Source organism: Triturus cristatus, chromosome 10, assembly GCF_964204655.1.
Source record: "Triturus cristatus chromosome 10, aTriCri1.1, whole genome shotgun sequence".
In the NCBI taxonomy this organism is placed as follows: Eukaryota; Metazoa; Chordata; class Amphibia; order Caudata; family Salamandridae; genus Triturus; species Triturus cristatus.
The window spans coordinates 42971282-42989379 of NC_140593.1; the positions used below are offsets into that span (position 1 = coordinate 42971282).

Below are 18098 nucleotides of genomic sequence, written 5' to 3' on the forward strand. Positions count from 1 at the left end.
TGGAAATTGTTTATACAGCTGTGGCAATCGATAGATTTTTCAAACTTAATCAGATAAAGTTTTAATGGTTAATAATGAATTGAAGACTAAACTCTAGGCTGGTCATGTATGTCCGAGTATTGTCTTGTTGATAATATAAATCGTGACTAGAGGAACTATTTTGTTGTTTGATATTGAAATTATTTATTGATTTGTGTTTTTAATGATTTTAAAACGTATCTCTCATATTGTATTTCTTTATGGTAATTTCTTAGAAATAGATAACTGTGTTATAACAAAAAATAAGCCTGTCCACTGCCCATTAATCTTCCTGACCCTAGACATATCAGGCGGTGAACCTTTCTCCGCTACGCTTGAGCTCATCCATACCACCATGCCCATTTAGATCTTTTGCTTAAGCCGATCCACAACGTTGACTTCAGACTTTACATGTATGCAGATGATACAAAAAAATTTAATTTGCCATTCTGGCACAGGATTAGATTACAGTGAATTTTAAATCCTGACTCTTCCAGAGAAAGCAGTGGATGAATGGACAGTAACTCAAACACATCACCTGTAAAACTGAAATACTGAGATTCCATAGTTTTAGTTATCCCTGGCCTGAGACAGTGGACCGCTGTCCAATACCACTAACAGTCCATCAAGAGAAAAATCCAAATTATTTTTGCTGCAGATTTAAATTTTGCTCATCGGATTTCATATTTGGGATCAAAATGAAAAAGTCCTCCATTTGCTAAGTGAGGATAAGAAACATCAGCTAAATCTGATTTAATAGGCTTTTGCCTAAATTATTCTTATATACTCCATTTGTGATAATCCCTGTACCTTATCCGTAAACTGCAGCCCGGACTGTTGTAGGTGAGCCTCAGTTCTCCCATACTGCACCTCCCCTAAAAGCTGTACTCTAGCTTCTAATCCAGCCTCAAATTGAACTTAAAAAGCTCTGCCTAGCACAAAAAAAGGTTTCTACCTTCTTTGTTGCCGACTTAAGCTGTATATTATTTTCCATGTATTAAATCTAATTATAATGGAACCAGGTGATACACCAGCATTTAGTAGCAATACCCTCCACGAGGATCCTCACAAAAGGCACCTTCATTCGCTGATGAACTGGTGGTTCTAAAGACCAGCTAGTATAGAGCTGGTGAATGCAGCTTTGCGGATTGAGCCACAAGGCCCTGAAACTCTCTTCCAGATAGATTATGCCTTGAAAAAATTATTTCGGTTCAGGCGCCTTCTTAAAACTTCTTGTTCAGATTTGTCCTTCACTAACGCGCCTAGAGACATTTGGTTATTGTGCGCTCAGTGAAAGTAACATAACTCGGCACAGGCACATTAAAGAGAAACTGACATACAACACTGGCATCATCTGTAATTTAACAAGACCCAATTTCTGATGACCACTCAGAAACGAACATAAAGCCCTAAACACGGTTGATAGTATTATACAAGGTCATAACAATTGCAGAAAGCACAATTTACAAATGTCTCTTACATAGAACGTGTCAACCAACACTCTCGTATACAAAGGCTGCACCCACCAACCAGGCATAACCAGCATGTCTCTATGGGTGAGGTAAAAGGATTCTGGGGACACACTAGTGCCAGCAATCACAACAGATATGTCCTGCTGCATTTTTGTACATCTGGGGTGTTCTTCTGTTATAACAGACAAAGAAAACTCCATCTACTGAACTCAAGGTTAACATGCAGCTATGAAATACATTTCTGTTGGACATACCCCGTGGGTAAGCCATATTGCAGGGAGAAAATCCTGGGCTGGAAAGTGGAGCTGTACACAAGTTGGAGATCATATGCAGGGCCTGCGTAAAATCAAAACTGAATATCAGTTCTAATACATTACTGGGATATAAAGGATAAAAAAGACGCACACCCTTATTAAGTGAGGTGTGCAGACTTGTTATGCAGAGTGCAACATGGCATGTTTTACACAAATTATTCTGAAGTTAGAAGGAACAGAATTAAATAGTGCTTCTGTGCCTCCATGCAAAGCAAACTCGTTATTTGTTGTTGGATATTATGTGCCACAATGACAAAAGAAGATAATATCACCACAGAATGTGGCATGTGATTGTGTCATTTGCCTTTTCTCAACACATAACATACCCACCCCTGAACCAAAGTTTAGCCTCCACTGATGCATCATTCCTGTGTCCTGCTGTTTATACAGTACACAAAACACACTGAACCGAACCATAGCTGTCTACTGATACCCAAATAAAACCATATCAATAAATCTTAGATTAAAGAAAGATTACATTTAGGACTGCAAGCATTCAAATGTATGCTGTCCAGGTTACATGCGGCTGCATGAGCAAACTACTCACAATGTATACAACTTGTAACTGAGACGACTGCACAATTTCTGCAGCAAATGCATGACACAACTGAGCTATCTGATATAGAACGTAAATCTGCGACTTACCAGTTGAAAACTCGGCAGCAGGTACATTAACTATTAAGCCAGTCTTGCTTTTCTGAAGGAAACTAGCATTTATTTGCAGACCTCACCGATTAATATAAATGTTGTGTACTTGTTTGATTCGTGTTCAGAGCGTTTTTATACTGCGATAAGTATATACACTGAACTGAAAATGATGCACTTTAAAAAGTACGACCGTGATAAGGGCGAAGCTTTGAAGAGCACTGAATTCTACGTTTACCCATCAGCAATAAGCTAGCATATAGTTTATTAAAATTAGATTAACAAAAAAAGAAAGAAGCAGATGATTTAACACCTGTATTTCAAAAGAAAAGGTTTGGTCACAGAAACACATGTTCCTATTCTTTAATCATCGGAGAACTCTTCGTCGAGATTAATATCGGTGGTATCAATGTCCTCCAAATCCATATTGTCCAAGTCATCGTCCAGCTCCAGGAGAGCCTTCTCAACGTTGGGCTGTGCTGGCAGGTCAATGAGGACAGGATCTGGAGATGCAGGTAAGTCAGAAGATACTGGAGACGCGGTGGCAACTCCTTCTGGCTCCTGCGCTTTCACGACTCCTGATGGTTTGAAGCCTTTCGCTTCGTCCAAGACATTTCTCTCTTCATTTGGAGTGACAAGTGGATACTCCCTGGCTGGACGTACTCGATTTCCATTTTCTTTCAGGTACTGTTCAGCCACAAAAGCTTCTCGTAAACCAGGGAAAAGATTATCATATTCGGTGGGGTCTGCGAGGGAGTCTGCGGCTTTCTGATTCACCTTTGCGAGGGACTCGCGCCACAGCTTGACAACTCTTGAAACCTCATGCGGCAAATATGTACGAGCCAGGAAGGCAGCTTCGGGCAACCGCCCTGTAGTAATTAATAGTTCCAAGCAACGATCAAGCTTTCCCTGCAAGAAATAGCTGAGGAAGGCCACATTGTTTTTGCCATCTTTCTCTGCTCCTTCTGCCAGTTTATTAACCATTGTGGCATTTCCCGAGGCGGTGGCAAGAAGCAAGAGGCCACCATAGTCCTGTGCATGGTGTAGACACTCCTGGGCCAAGCCAAACTGACACTTACTGATGGCCAGCTCTGCCAGCTGCTTCCACTTCTGCTCCACCTCTGCTTCAACTGCCAGCTGGTAGGCAATCTTCAGCTCGCCCAGCTGCAGTGCCAGCTCAAAGCGATGTTCAGGATCACTGGAGACTGCAAGGGCTTGTTGCTTGAAACCCTGCTTTTCCAGAAAGTGTGCCACCCTCGTCCGCTGCTCCTTTGGAATTGTTGGAAGGACTTTGTCCGCCATGCTGAAATCTCTTCTCATCACCGCCGTCTGGTACTCCAGCACTGAGACCATCAGTGAGTAACTGACTATGTTCAGCTCCTTGTCACCAAGGTACAGCCGGTTATCCTTGGGAATATACCCCAGCAGGTACATGGTTCTGTCCAAGTGAGCAATGGTGACAATCTCCCCTCCAACATAGTAGTTCAGTCTATTGACTGAGCTAGTGTAGATGAAGCAGTCACCCACCCACAAGCCGGTTTTCACAATCTCTTGAATTTCACCAAGAACCTCAAAGGCGTCTTCAATCCCATCCTCCGTCATCCCCTCGTGGGTTTCTTGAGCAGCAGCCACTTTCTCAGACATGTACTTTAGAATGAAAAAGGATTCTTCTGTGGCAATGCACACCAGTTCACCCGAATCAGACCAGAAAATGCATTTGGGTTGAATTTCGATTCTGCGGACCAGTTCGGTATTGTCCCAGTCATAGAAGGCCAGTCCGTTCACCGATCGGACCCCCAAGAGGAACCCCCCGTAGATACCTTCTGCTCCAAAATCTGGCTTGAAGGATTTCTTTTCTTTGAAGTTCTTAAAGATCTTTACAACGCTGTTGCTCTCTCGGATTGCATACTCGGAAGAGTCGTGGGCCCACGCGAACTCCTGAGCAGAACCAAAGCTCTTGTTCCTCAAAGCCATGGCCGTGTAGATGATGTACTCCCCGTCTCCACAGACCACCACGAAGCGTCCATTCGGGTTGTGCTGGATGGTCTGTGGATAGATCTCACAGCTGCCCATGTCCTTGACAGCCAGGGGCAGCCTCTCTCCGTCCTTGATCTCCGTGTCCCCCATGGCCTTGAGGTTGGCCTGCTGAACCTCAGAGTGCTTGGCCCAGATGATCTTGCCGTTGGCGTCCATGGACATGGCCGGCTCCTCCCGGCCCAGCTTGACGATGATGCTGCCCTCGTCATAGCCCAGGGCCACGTTGTTGGAGCCCCGCAGGCTGGCCACGCACCAGACGCGCTCCATGCCATAGTTGAGCGTGCTCTCCAGGCGGTAGGTGCTGGAGTGCCAGATGCGCACCGTGCCGTCCTCGGAGCCGGTGATGATGATGGGCAGCTCGGGGTGGAAGCTGACGCAGGACACGTTCTGAGCGTGGCCCTCCAGGGTCTGCACGCAGGTCTTGTTCTGGTAGTCCCAGATCTTGACCAGCCGGTCGTCGGCGCCCGAGATGAGGTAGGGCTTGTCGCCGCCGCTGTAGTAGTCGATGCAGTTGACGCCCTTCTCGTGGCCCTCCAGCGTGAAGTTGGGCGACGAGGAGCCCAGCTGCCAGACCTTGATGGTGCGGTCCAGCGAGGCGCTGGCGAACTGGTTGTTGTCCTTGGGGTTGATGACGATCTGCATGACGTAGTGCGTGTGGCCCTCGAAGACCTGCGAGCAGGCCCACTTCTTGTCCCAGTCCCAGAGCTTGATGAGCATGTCGTCGCTGCTGGTCAGCACGTAGGGCTGCGTGGGGTGCACGGCGATGCAGCGGATGTAGTCCGAGTGCGCCTCGAACATGTGCACCCGCTCCAGCGTGTTGTAGTTGAAGACCCGCACCTGCATGTCGTCGGCGCCCGTCACCACCCAGTTCTTGCGGGCCACGAACTTGGCGGCGCGCACGGGCAGGTCGCAGACCTCGAAGGTCTTCACCAGCGTCTGGCTCTCGTGGTTCCAGGCGCAGACGCTGCCGTTGTACAGGCTGGCCAGCATCCAGGGCTCGCTGGGGTGCAGGTCCACGCTCTTCACCCGGTCCGAGCGGGCCGTCAGCTTGCGCTTGATGTCCAGGCGCAGCGGCATGCTGGCGGCTCTGGTGGGGGGCCCGGGACTGGACGGTGGCTGCGGCACTGGGGTCTGGGTACCCCGGGCACTGAGCTCTGGGTACCGCGGCCTCGGACACTGACAACCGGGCCGCAGGCTCCGGCACTGAGCTCTGGGTACCGCGGACACTGACAACCGGACCGCAGGCTCCGGCACTGAGTTCTAGGTGCCTCGGACACTGACAGCGGCTCTGGGTACCGCGGACACCGAGCTCTGGGTACCACCGCTTGGACACTGACAACCGGACCGCAGCCTCGGCTACTGACGTGGAGCTTCCGGGAGAGGCGGGCACCGAGCTCGCGAGACTTTAGGGGGGCCAGTAGAAATGACAGGACGTGGAGCTTCCGGTAGAGGCAGACACAGGTCTCGCGAGACTTCAGGTGCACCAACAGAAACGACAGGACGTGGAGCTTCCGGGGCAGTCACCCCAGACGTGGCGAAACGGAGCGCTCTGGAAACTACACTGCTAACCTGTCTCCTCTTATGTGCCGCCCGCGGACGCCATGTTGGTGGAGACCGAATAAACTTCTACGGAGGAAACCGTATTCCATAGATCTGCAGTACAATCACCCTTTGGCAGCGCTTAACTGGGCACGCTAACGCTTTAGTTGATTTCCGATTGTGTGAAAACTACCCTTTTTAGGTCACACAGCGCACGCGCTGCTCGCTTGCGAGATCTATGTCTGTGCTTTTCTTTCGGACGTGGGGTTGGTTACCGCCCTGTCTCCCTTAGGCCCCGCCCACCCGGACTGGATATTTTTGCTGGTACACGGCACCAGTTAGTGCAGGCGTGAGCAACGGCGAGAGCTGCGCTTGTCAATTTTTTAAAACAGTTTTCTAGTTTCTGCCACAAGGAGGCAGCAAAAGGCCGATAAGAGTCGACTCTCGTCCAGCAGCTCTCGATTTTAAACCTTGGCCTTTCGCACCCCTACTGCCAGATAACACACAGACACAAGCGTGCCCTTTGTATTTCAACCCAAGGTAAGAAGAGAAGATATGCAGGAAGAGTAGGAGACATACGCGTTCATCTTCATACCTCAAACCTCTAAGGATGCGTAAACTTGAAACAAAAGCTATGGTATGAGGGCCTATGTTACAGTTAGCGCTCTAGCGTTAGACGCTAGAGCGCATAAGGTCACTACGCAACGCGTACGCCACGAACGTGGCGTACGCCTCTGTATAAAATAAAGGGGCGCGGCCTGCTGAGTCAGTCACGCGCCGATACCCAGACACAGAGTGTGGTGTCCATTATTACAGCTGCGGGGCGCGTAACGAGGGCCTACATCAGCGCGAGCAGCCCCACAACACTGGCGACGAGGGTGGGATAGACCACGTGTGCCCCAGCTGATAGACGCGCTCCGCGGCAGTCCCGCGCGCGCGCACGTGTTCCTGACGGGCCCGACTGGAACAGGCTCAGTCTCATGCGGGCAGTGCAGCTGGGCCCCTCTGACCAACGGTGAGTGCACGTGTGCACCGAACACAGCCCATCTTGGCAGATGAACATCCCTGCCACTGAACTGTATGACTCTGTGTCCCTGCTGTGCCCTGGCTGGGCCTTGAAGCCCTCTGCCCCAGTTGCCTGCTGTGCCCTGGCAGACGTGGATTGGCCGACTCGACAACTATTTTGCGGGCACCAGGGAGACGGATGGCACCGTGAAAAGGTCTCTACTACTCCACTATGCAGGGGAAGAAGTTTATCTCCTATTCAAGCACCTCCCCAACACAGGGAACGCGGACGACTATGACGCGGCCGTGAGAGCCCTCAACGCGCATTTCGACCCCCAGTTGAACCCGGATTTTGAACATTTCAAATTGCGCCAAGCGAGGCAAAAGGAAGGGGAGTCGGTGGATGCATTCTACGCTCGACTGAGGGTGCTGGCAGACACGCACCTCGTGGGTGATAGAGCCAAGGAGGAGATCAGAGCCCAGATAATATGCGGCATACGCAGCAAAAAGCTACGGACACTCATTCTCCGCCAACCGAACATCCTGATGGCGGACATTCTAGTGCTGGCACGGTCCCATGATCTATCCGACGCCCGCGCAGAGGAGATGGAGATGGCGCTCACACGAGGCGCCGGGTCAGGAGTAACAGTCAAAACAGAGCGGGCCGACGCAATACAGACGCGTGAAGCTTCCCGCCGACCGGCGGCAAAGAAGCCTGCAGCCCCATGCGGGTATGATGAGCACGGAGGCAGGACGTGCCCTGCGAAAGGAAAGGCGTGTGACAACTGCGGCGTGATGAACCACTTTGCGTCTGTTTGTCGCAAACGAGCCACGCAACGGGACCGGAGGGGAAAGAGGCCGGAGAAGGCCATGGTGAGACAACTATCCCAGCTGTCGCTGTCCTCCCCCACCAACCCAGGGCGCAAGCAAGCACAGGCCCTGCAGGAAGATGCAATGGAGTCCGATGATGACGAAGGGGAGACATACCTGATTTTATTCACCAGAGCCCTCAAGAGCTCGAGAAGACCACAACCGAGGTGCGACGTCCTAGTCGCTGGGTCCCGGATAAACGCAGTGATCGACACAGGGGCGTCAGTCACCGTAATGGGAGTGCAACAATACAATCGCCTCCGACCCAAGCCTGAACTCCGACGGTCAAAAGCCCAGATTTATGCCTACGGAAGTGACACACCGCTGCCGTTGGCAGGAAAGATGACGGTGCCGGTGAAGTCAGATGACGCAGAAATAACGATTGACATACATGTGATCAATCAAGAGGCAGACACCCTCCTCAGCGGGCACGCAGCCGAAGACCTAGGGTTGATCGCATTCCTCCGGAAGGTGCAAGAATCCCAAACGACTACCCTGCTGGACCAGTTTCCGGAGCTGTTCACTGGTCTGGGGAACATCCGACGACCACCAGTCAAGCTCCACATTGACCGCTCAGTCACACCCACAGCGCTAAAACACAGGAGGATTCCTTTCCACCTACGCCCGCTGGTAGAGGAGGAGCTGAGGAGGTTGGAGAAGCAAGGTGTCATAGAGACAGTAACCGGACCCACCCCCTGGGTATCACCCATGGTGATAGCGGAAAAGCCCCGGCAACCAGGCAAGATTCGAGTGTGCATCGACATGAGGCTGCCCAACAAGGCCATCAAAAGGGAGAGGCACATCACGCCCACAATGGATGACATAATCGCAGACCTTAACGGAGCACGGTGGTTCTCCAAACTGGACCTCAACGCGGGGTACCACCAACTAACGCTGGCCGAAGAGAGCAGGTATATCACTACCTTCAGCACGCACCTGGGGCTACGCAGGTACCGACGCCTTAACTTTGGCATCTCTTCGGCGGCCGAAATATTTCAGAACACTATCAGAGACATCTTGCAGGGGCTACCAGGAGTACTAAACGTCAGTGATGACATACTGATACACGCCACAACAGTGGATGAACACTACCGACGAGTCCGGTCCACACTGATGAGGCTGAGAGAGTTTGGGGTCACGTTGCACAAGGAAAAGTGCCAGTTCTTTCAACAAAGCATCGAGTTCTTCGGATACACGTTCACCAACCATGGCATTCAAGTAGATCCAAGAAAATCCCAGGCCATCAAGAACGCCCCAGCACCGACTTCTGCGTCGGAAGTCCGCAGTTTTCTCGGGATGGCCACGTACTGTGGGCGGTTCATCCCAAACCTGGCCACCACGGCGGAACCTCTCAGACGCCTCACGAAGACAGACACCCTGTGGCGCTGGGGGCAAGAGGAAGAAGATGCCTTCCATGCTATCAAGACCACGCTGCTGGACCATGCCACTCTGGTCTACTTTGATCCGACCAGGAAGACAGAACTACTTGTCGACGCCAGCCCGGTGGGACTGGGCGCAGTCCTTACGCAAGAGCAAGAACCAGGAACATGGGCCACCCTGGCATACGCCAGCAAGGCACTCACCCCAACTGAACAGAGGTATTCTCAGATTGAACGCGAAGCACTAGCCATCCGATGGGGTTGCCGGCATTTTCACCTATATGTCTGCGGACACCCTTTTACTGTGGTGACAGACCACCAGCCATTGGTGCCCCTGTTCAAAGGGACAGCACCCCACCCCCCCCCCCCGAGGATCGAGAGGTGGGCCATTGGTCTACAGCAATACCAGATGGAGGTGACATACCGGCCAGGTGCGAAGAACCCGGCAGACTTTCTGTCACGACACCCGGAAAAGGGGGTGACATCCCCGGTCGGGAAAGAAGAGGAAGAGGAAACCGAAGCACACATCGACCTCTTAGCTGCCCTGACTTGCCCTCGGATACTAACAATCCAAGAGATCATACGTGCAGGGGAGCACGACGCCGTGCTGGCAAGGACACGGGGAGCTCTTCAAAAAGGGTCCTGGGCTGATTTCCTGCACACCGCCAACTCGTGGGCAGACGAGGACAAGAAGGACTTGCAGCAGATGTGGCGAGTGCGGAGTGAACTAAGTATGACCCGCGATGGTGTCGTCCTGCGAGGGTCTAGGATCGTCATGCCCGCCGCACTACGCCGTCAAGCCACGACCATTGCTCACGACGGCCATCAAGGGACGGAGAAGATGAAGACCAGGATGAGGGCGAAGATATGGTTCCCGGGGCTAGATGGCATGGTGGACGAGGTGGTAAGGAGCTGCGCCGCGTGCCAGGTGACGAGCGGCCCGGAGCCTCCGGCCCCCATCGTGACAGAAGAACCAGGAAGGTACCCGTGGGACAAGATTAGTATAGACTTCGGGAGCCTCCCAAACGGAAAAATGTCGCTGGTGGTCCTTGACAACTTCTCGAAGTATCCCATAGTGGAAGTTCTACCGTCCACAGCCTTCATGTTCGTGGGACCAGCGCTGGAGAAAATATTTGCCATGTTCGGGCGCCCCTCGGAGGTGAAGAGTGACAATGGGCCACCCTTCCACGGTCATGAGTTCCGGGAGTTCCTTCAGCATCAGGGAGTACAACATCGGCGAATTACTCCTCAGTGGCCACAGGCCAACGGAGAAGTAGAGCGATTCATGAGGACCCTGAATAAAGTAATTCGAATAGCCGGCGTGGAGCAACTAGACCCCGAGAGGGAAATCCAGCGATTCCTGGGAGAATATCGGAGCACGCCCCACTGCTCCACCAAACAAGCCCCGTGGTCTCTCATGCTCAATGGGCCCCGCCGCGATGGGCTACCCACAATCCCTGGGTGGGCGCCCCCACCGTTCGAAGCGGAGGAGGTTTTCCAAAGACGAGCACACCGCAACCGACAAGTAAGCCGGGCCAGAGGCAGTCGAGACCGCGACATCAGACCAGGGGACAGCGTCCTCGTGAAGGACAGAAGGCCAGGAGGAAAATTCAGACCCCGGTACGAACCAGGCAGTTGGACTGTGGCACAGAGGCGGGGCACAATGGTCACAGCAGAAAGAGGGGTGGAGTCGACCACCAGGAACATCTCGTGGTTCAAACGCATTCCGGAGGCCACCGACCGCGACCAGAGGGGACTGGACGGAGGGGAGGAAGAGATCTCAACCCCAGAATTGGGACCAGGACTGACGTCCAGTGGAGCCTGCAGCGCCCCAGAGCAGAGCCATCATGCCCCCACGGAAGGTGAAGCCCCGAATAGCCACCCACCCAGCTCCGGCACTCGTGCCACTGCCAGGTATGGTCTGAGAGCAAACCCCACGCCCAGCAGCCGCCTTAAAGACTTTGCCTGCCAAGCAAGTGAGTGACTGTTATGGACTTTGGTTTATTTTGTTGTCCAAGTTGGAGAGGGATGTTACAGTTAGCGCTCTAGCGTTAGACGCTAGAGCGCATAAGGTCACTACGCAACGCGTACGCCACGAACGTGGCGTACGCCTCTGTATAAAATAAAGGGGCGCGGCCTGCTGAGTCAGTCACGCGCCGATACCCAGACACAGAGTGTGGTGTCCATTATTACAGCTGAGGGGCGCGTAACGAGGGCCTACATCAGCGCGAGCAGCCCCACAACAGCCTAGACCCTCTTTCCTATGGTTCAAGCCCATCCCCCATGTCATCCATGCCATAAGGCTCCTGCCTATCAAGGTCATCCTGGTTATGGCTCCAAGGCTTACTGGAGGGGTTTGCGCTGCTCAGGGATACAGGATGACACATTCAAGTCATAGAGTTAGTTTCATGCGGTTGCATCGCCACTCCCTCTGCGGTGGAGCAGTTAGTAGAGCTCTACCCGTTCGTGGGTTCTGCGGTTTCACACTGCAGGGAGAACTACCAGTCTGTGTTCAACTTGATGCACTTGGAGTTTATTTGTAATTTGCATCTGTGAGAAATTTGGTGGCTGTCTGTATGCAATTACTCACAGGAACGACGTAATCTCAATGGCCCCCACAGCCTCGTAAAAATCGCCTTTAAATTAGACTCCTGTACCTAGGCGGTGGGCAGGGGAGTTTTTCTAATGTAGTAACCGGTGGGCGCGAAGTCTGAAGTTACTCTCTTCACTCTTGTCACCGCCTTAGCTCTATATCAAAACAAGCATTTGCAATGCAATAGGTCTCGCATTTACGTGAGTTTGAGCTATTTGCATTGTAAATTACAATTTCTTTTATTTATGTTTTGGTTTTTAAAACAAATAAAAGGCATTGTCACTTGCAATGCTAGTAGCTTAAACGCTCGCAAATGCGAGACCTATTGCATTGCAAATGCTTGTTTCACTTGCTGCAGTGTTTACCTTGTGCCGCACAACTAAGATTCTATGTCAGTCCAGGAGGCTCAGATTATGCTTCTCTTTACTTTAATGGCAAACAGCAGCCAATGAAAACTTTAAACTTAGCATAACCCGGAAGGACAACCCTCCTCCATAGTATGCACCAATCATATATCACACAATGCTATACATGTCCATGGAGCAATAACCACTTCCTCTTTCTTTGCTGCTGCAGCAGCGAGTTAACTGTTTCTATTTGTCTTATTGGTGTTGATTTCTTGTGCATGCAGTGTGCGTTTTAAATTTAAACTGCGGCATTGTTGTAACGCACGTGTGTTCGCGTGAACGCTTTATAATTGTAAAGGTGCTCCGGCGCTTCCTGTGGCAGATTTACAGCTGTGGAGCGGGAGCGGGACAGACGCGCGCTTGAGGGGCAGTCTGCTTTCGACTGCCACGCGGTCCGCGCATGCGCGAGCGCCCGCATCAGAATTTCATTACCAATCGGGCTCTCGTGCAGATCAGACCTATTCTGCACATACCCTCAGTCCCTTGAATGCCCGGCGGGCTGCAAAAACGTTGTGAAAGGCTTTGCCTTAGGGGGACTTGAGGGATGGCTCCCTCCACTATTACTTCCAAGTTGATTCCTGATTTTACACTTGAGTTAGTGTCAGGGTGAGTGCCTCCTTTTCTCCTATTTTAGGGACAGGTTAGTTAGGGCTCGAGGGGTGAACTTTATTCCACGCCCTACATCAAGTTATTTAGGACATCAGTGACACCCCTGGGTTCTCCCCCCCCTCAAGTTCCTCCACACCTCCTATAGCAAACAATGGCGTACTACGTCGAGTAGGTTTTTTTTTTTTGCAGAGTTTTATATAGCGCGAACTTGACCCGAATCCAATCGGGTATCAGAGCGCTTTACATAGTGCTGCAGATCGGCACATATAAATTCTCCCTACTTCCGCGGACAGAGTAAATCCACAGTCACACGCACATACACTCATCATACGCTAGTTCCCATCACACTAAATTCACACTATTACTCTATCCACACTGTATATAGGAGAGAAAACCTAAACCAATCTGCATCTACAATGAGGTCAATGCGAACTTAAAGACATTGTCCTGAGTCATGATTTTAAACATAGGAAATACATTTGAAAACTCAATAAACGACAAAGAAATGACCACCCGACACTGGAATTCAAACAAATGCTTATTTATCTAAATTAGTTCAAATGAAAGTCAATCATTAGCAAAATCATTATTCTCATAGTTACCTATTCTAGCTAAAAGGATCAGGACAGGTCTCTCGGTAAAGTCTCTCGAGTTGCCGTCCTCAGCATAGGTTCAGGAAGAAGTCCAAAACGCGATGACCGCATGGAACGCAATGAATGTAATGAGCGCAATGAACACGGACCCTCTCTAGTCTAGCATATTTATAACAAAAATGACAAAATAAAAGTTACATCAAACTTTGAATATCCGTTGAGCCGCTGAGCAGAGCGAGCAGGAAAGGATGTCACTTGGTTACATTTAGAAAACCTCCGCTCAGGAAAAATCACAAAAATAAAAACACGGAAGAAGGAAACTCGAGTTTGCAAGTGTTACTTTCGTGAATGCTCTTCCTTGGTACCATAGCAGAGCCAGCGCAGACTTGTCATTGTTCATTGTGGCTTTATCCTTCTCCAAGGACAATTGGAAACATGCCCAGAGCTGCTGTCCTCACGGAAACTTTTAATTCAGGCAGAGGCTGTGGTCAGGTGACTTTCAACCATATTCAGCAAGGCCTCTCGTCAAAATTCAATCACTCGAGCGCAGGCTGTAAATGGCAGCCATCTTTGTTTAGGCCAAAACGGACCATCTTAATTAAAAGAAACACAAAACAACGTTACCACATCATAATGATTGTACAGTGTTAATCCCCACTAATACCCTTATGTGTATGTAATTATCTAGCCTTCTGCAACGCAATAAAGCATTAGCACACGTTATTTTAAAAGCACAAACTCGAAACAAATAACACTTTTGCGATACTCATTTAATTAAATTGCGCATATTATTAAGCAACATATATGCATTCCCACGTGTAGTTTTCTCTCATTAGTAATGTTGATTAATTTGAACTTTTAACAAAACAAACTATTAATTAATGATTTCAAATTAGTAATTTTAATCATAACATATAGACAAAACTGGAGCTTAAAACTCGATAAATTTTCAACAGAAAACTCTGCTCCAGCAATAGCACCAGTTACGTTATGTTGGAAACGGGTAGCGTGGTGCAGAGCGGGCGGGCCAAACTCCAGAGGAAATGTGCAAAGCATCCACGCAGTACACACATGCGACACACAAGGCACACTACAAAAAGAGACACTACACCAGTTTCGGTAGAAATAACTTTTGTATTGTCAAAACCACTAGGTGTCAGGTAATCTCTACACTGCGCCAACTGGCGCTCGGTTCCAATTTACAGGGGGGGAATTATGTACAGGGCAGGGCCAATCGGGCCCCTGCCGGAATCATTGCGATTTACAGATAAAATAATTGTACGTGAGAAATAAAGCTCCCATCCATCCACATTGATCCTGCAATAAAATACATCAGGGCATGACATGAGACATTCGGCCGGAACACCTGTAAAGGAAACCTCACAGCATCACAATAAACATGACCGTCCCGGGCATCCCCTGAGGCAGGAAATTAGGTTAGGCAGAGCATCAATACATTAACCTGGCATTTAGACATAACCATTAACATAGCACTTAAGCACATGACATTCAAAGATAGCGCTGCACCTTTCACGGCGATAGCGCGTTAAAACAAGGCCTTAGCGCGCAGGGCATGGCAACTAAACATAGCGCTGCACGGGGCAATGGAATCGCACTTTAAATCAGGCATTTACCCTAGCGCTGCCCATATCAATTCAATAGCGCCTTAAAACCAGGACATATGAACATAGCGCTGCTTCTTGCCAATCAATAGCGCTTCAAACATGGCCTGTAAATCTGGCGCTGCACATAGCATAACATTAGGCCAGAAATGCATTTAATTATAGTCCCCGGAATTCCAGTAGGTCAGGGCATCCAAGGTTGTGAGGAGGAAGGGACACTGGGGGCGGGCACCGGCAATGTACCCCGAATTCACCCCCTATCCCTCGGCATTATATTCCTCCTCACCGGCTTACTGAAGAGCTCCCCGAGCCGATTAGGCACACGTGGCAGCTGCCCACTGCCAGTCGGGGCAGCTGTACCGAGTTCAGCCAGTTCCTGCGAGGTGGAGGTCCCTGCCAGGACACGGAAGGCAGGGGGGTGTCCCTACAGTAAGTATGGGCCCCACGGGGCCCTCCGGGCATTCACCGGGGCGGGCACCGACTATGTGCCCCGACTTCGCCCCTCCCACCAAGGCAAGCGCGGACCAAGGCCCCACTCACCGGCACTCTCCTGGCAGGCTTCAGGCGTCGCTGCGGCCTCCCGGCAGCAACTTGTCACTCTCTCCGGCTTCACTTGGGCGGTGGGGGCAGGCGCCGACAATGCGCCTCGAGCCCCTGACCTTCCTCTTCTCTCCTGGGTCGCTGTGCTTGCGGGGCTCTCGTCACCTCGCGAGAGCCCCGCCCACCAAGGCACCGGTCGGGTCTTCGCCCGGGCCCCCTCCGGGGACCCAGGGCTTCTTCCGCAGGGCTCTCCTTTCCTCCCGGGGAGCCCCCACCGCCACGTGAACACCTCTTCGCCAGAGGGGAGGCGGGGTAGGCTCCCGCTCTCCCCGGACTTCTTCTCCTGGGCGGCCTCCTGGCGTCACGGGGGCGCGGCCGACGACGCGGCCAGCGCCCTGGTTGCTAGGCAACGCGCACTCGCGCGGCCCAGGCCCGGCACCTCCTTCCCACAGCGCCCGGGCGGCGGCGGTGATTTTGGTCAGTTTCTCTTCGCGGGGTAGGCTCCCGTGGAATTAGGATACAAACCACGGGGTAGGCTCCCGCTGGTATAAGTCCCACACCACGTTGCGGCACACACACGGGGTAGGCTCCCGATGTACGGAATAAGCGCCGAGGCAGTGGGCACTCGCGCCGACGGCGATATCACGCGGGGTGGGCTCCCGCTGGGCTCCTCAGTAGGCTGGCCCACGGGGTAGGCTCCCGAGGTGCCTTTCAGCGCCCAGCTCTCCCTGGCCACACACTCCTCACCTCCTTTGGGCCACGAGGTGTAGCGCTTCGCCGGCGCTAGACGGTCCCACCAGCGTTAGGGGCAGTGCACAGTCACTTCCCAGATAGCGCTCACCAAACCTAGCGCTCTCCTTCCAGGGGCTTGTAAATAGCGCTCTCCTTCCAGGGGCTTGCAAATAGCGCTCTCCTTCCAGGGGCTTGCAAATAGCGCTCTCCTTCCGGGGACTTGCAAATAGCGCTCTCCTTCCGGGGGCTTGTAAATAGCGCTCTCCTTCCAGGGGCTTGCAAATAGCGCTCTCCTTCCAGGGGTTTGTAAATAGCGTTCTCTGGTCCCTGCCCCTTGACTGAGGGTTTCTTGAGGGGGGGGAAGTTGCGTTGGTGGCTGCAGGCGGACTACTCAGTCTCTGCCTGTCGTCCCTGGATTCTCATCTCGCCGGGCCAGATCAGTGGGTAGTTCAGGATCCCTCACTCACTTAAAGGGCAGTGCCTAAACCCTGTCACCTTCAGAGGCATAGGTCCCTGACTGATCCTACCGCCTAAACTCCTGCGAGGGCTTCTCCAGGTTTGCGTTGCCCCAACTATATCTTTCCCTCGCCCTGTGGACAGTAGGGGGGGGGGGGTAGGTAGGCTCAGGGCCCAGCACACAGGCCTATGTGGCGGTAACCCCTGGCAGCAGGTCCCCTCTCTCCCAGGTCCACCCTCTGACTGACTGCATGGCAGCCCAGCTCCGCCCTTTAGACGCCCCTCACCCCACCTTCCAGACAGTGCCAGAAGCTTCTAGAAGCGTCTGGGGAAACTGGCTCTAACTGGCCTAGGGGGAGGGGTAGAGCACCCTGGGTGCCAGGCTTCCCTCCAAAAGCTGGGGCTGCTGGGAAATAATGCCTAGACTGTCAACCCAGCTCAGTCAAACGGCGCAACCCCACAGCTTTGGCATCCATCTTAAATTACATTTTTAAAATGGGGAAACTCAGTCTGCACACATTCAGTCTTTCCATTTACACATTTATTTTCCCAGAAAAGCGAAAAATTTCTGGAAAAAGGGCCAAGTCCAACACAACCCCCTTCCAGCCAAAAGCCAGGGTAGACCGATCAATGCCTTGATGGGCTTCCCTGCTTAGGGCGAGAAAAGGTGGACGCAGGCCCGCAACTGCAGGAGCACCCGCAGGTTCTCCTCCACTCTGGAACCCGAAGGTTCCCTCTCTCAAACCTTTCTCGACCGACTGAGCCACCACCCGGGGGTCCCCTAGCTGGTTGTGGCCAGGACTGGCCCCTAGGCCACCCAGATGTCTCTGGCCCTTGCGGTCTCACAGAGTGGGGGGCAGTAACCCCAGGCCCGTAGTACCCGTTGACCACTCTCCTCCTCCTCCTTGCAGTTCCGAACTGCCACTGGTCCTCCCACCTGGGGTCCGCACCCTCAGGCTGACCAGCCCTCAGGGGCGAGGCTCTCCTCCCCCTACCTCTCCTTCTGGGGTTCCTCACCCTACTCCCATGCGAGGCACCCTCAGACCACCACTCTCTCCCCAGTCCAGGGCCTTGACCCTTCAACTGGTTCCCCAGCCTAGGGACTAAACCCTTAGGCTGCACTGGTGCCAGGGGCGAGACCTCCCTCCCCCTGCACCCCCTCCCAGAGTTCCGCACCCTCCCAACGGGAGTAGCACCCCTGGAAGACAATTCTGGGGGGACACTGCTAACAGATGTCCCACCCGCCAGGTCAGGCAGTACCCATCCC

At 52.2% G+C, this 18098-nt stretch overlaps 1 protein-coding gene across 1 annotated transcript; it reads right to left on the minus strand.

Annotated features, from left to right (window-relative positions):
* Positions 1-1355: 1355 nt before the first annotated feature.
* Positions 1356-5878, minus strand: COPB2 (coat protein complex I subunit beta 2). The gene is made up of 2 exons (XM_085630369.1): positions 5809-5878; positions 1356-5754 (listed from the first exon to the last, which is right to left on the minus strand). The coding sequence occupies exon 2, from the start codon at positions 5561-5563 to the stop codon at positions 2813-2815; it is 2751 nt and encodes a 916-aa protein (XP_085486495.1). The 5' UTR covers positions 5564-5754; positions 5809-5878; the 3' UTR covers positions 1356-2812.
* Between the last annotated feature and the right edge of the window lie 12220 nt (positions 5879-18098).

Excerpts from the sequence above, each read along its gene's own strand:
- COPB2 (XM_085630369.1), bottom strand. The coding sequence starts at position 5,563 with ATGCCGCTGCGCCTGGACATCAAGCGCAAGCTGACGGCCCGCTCGGAC.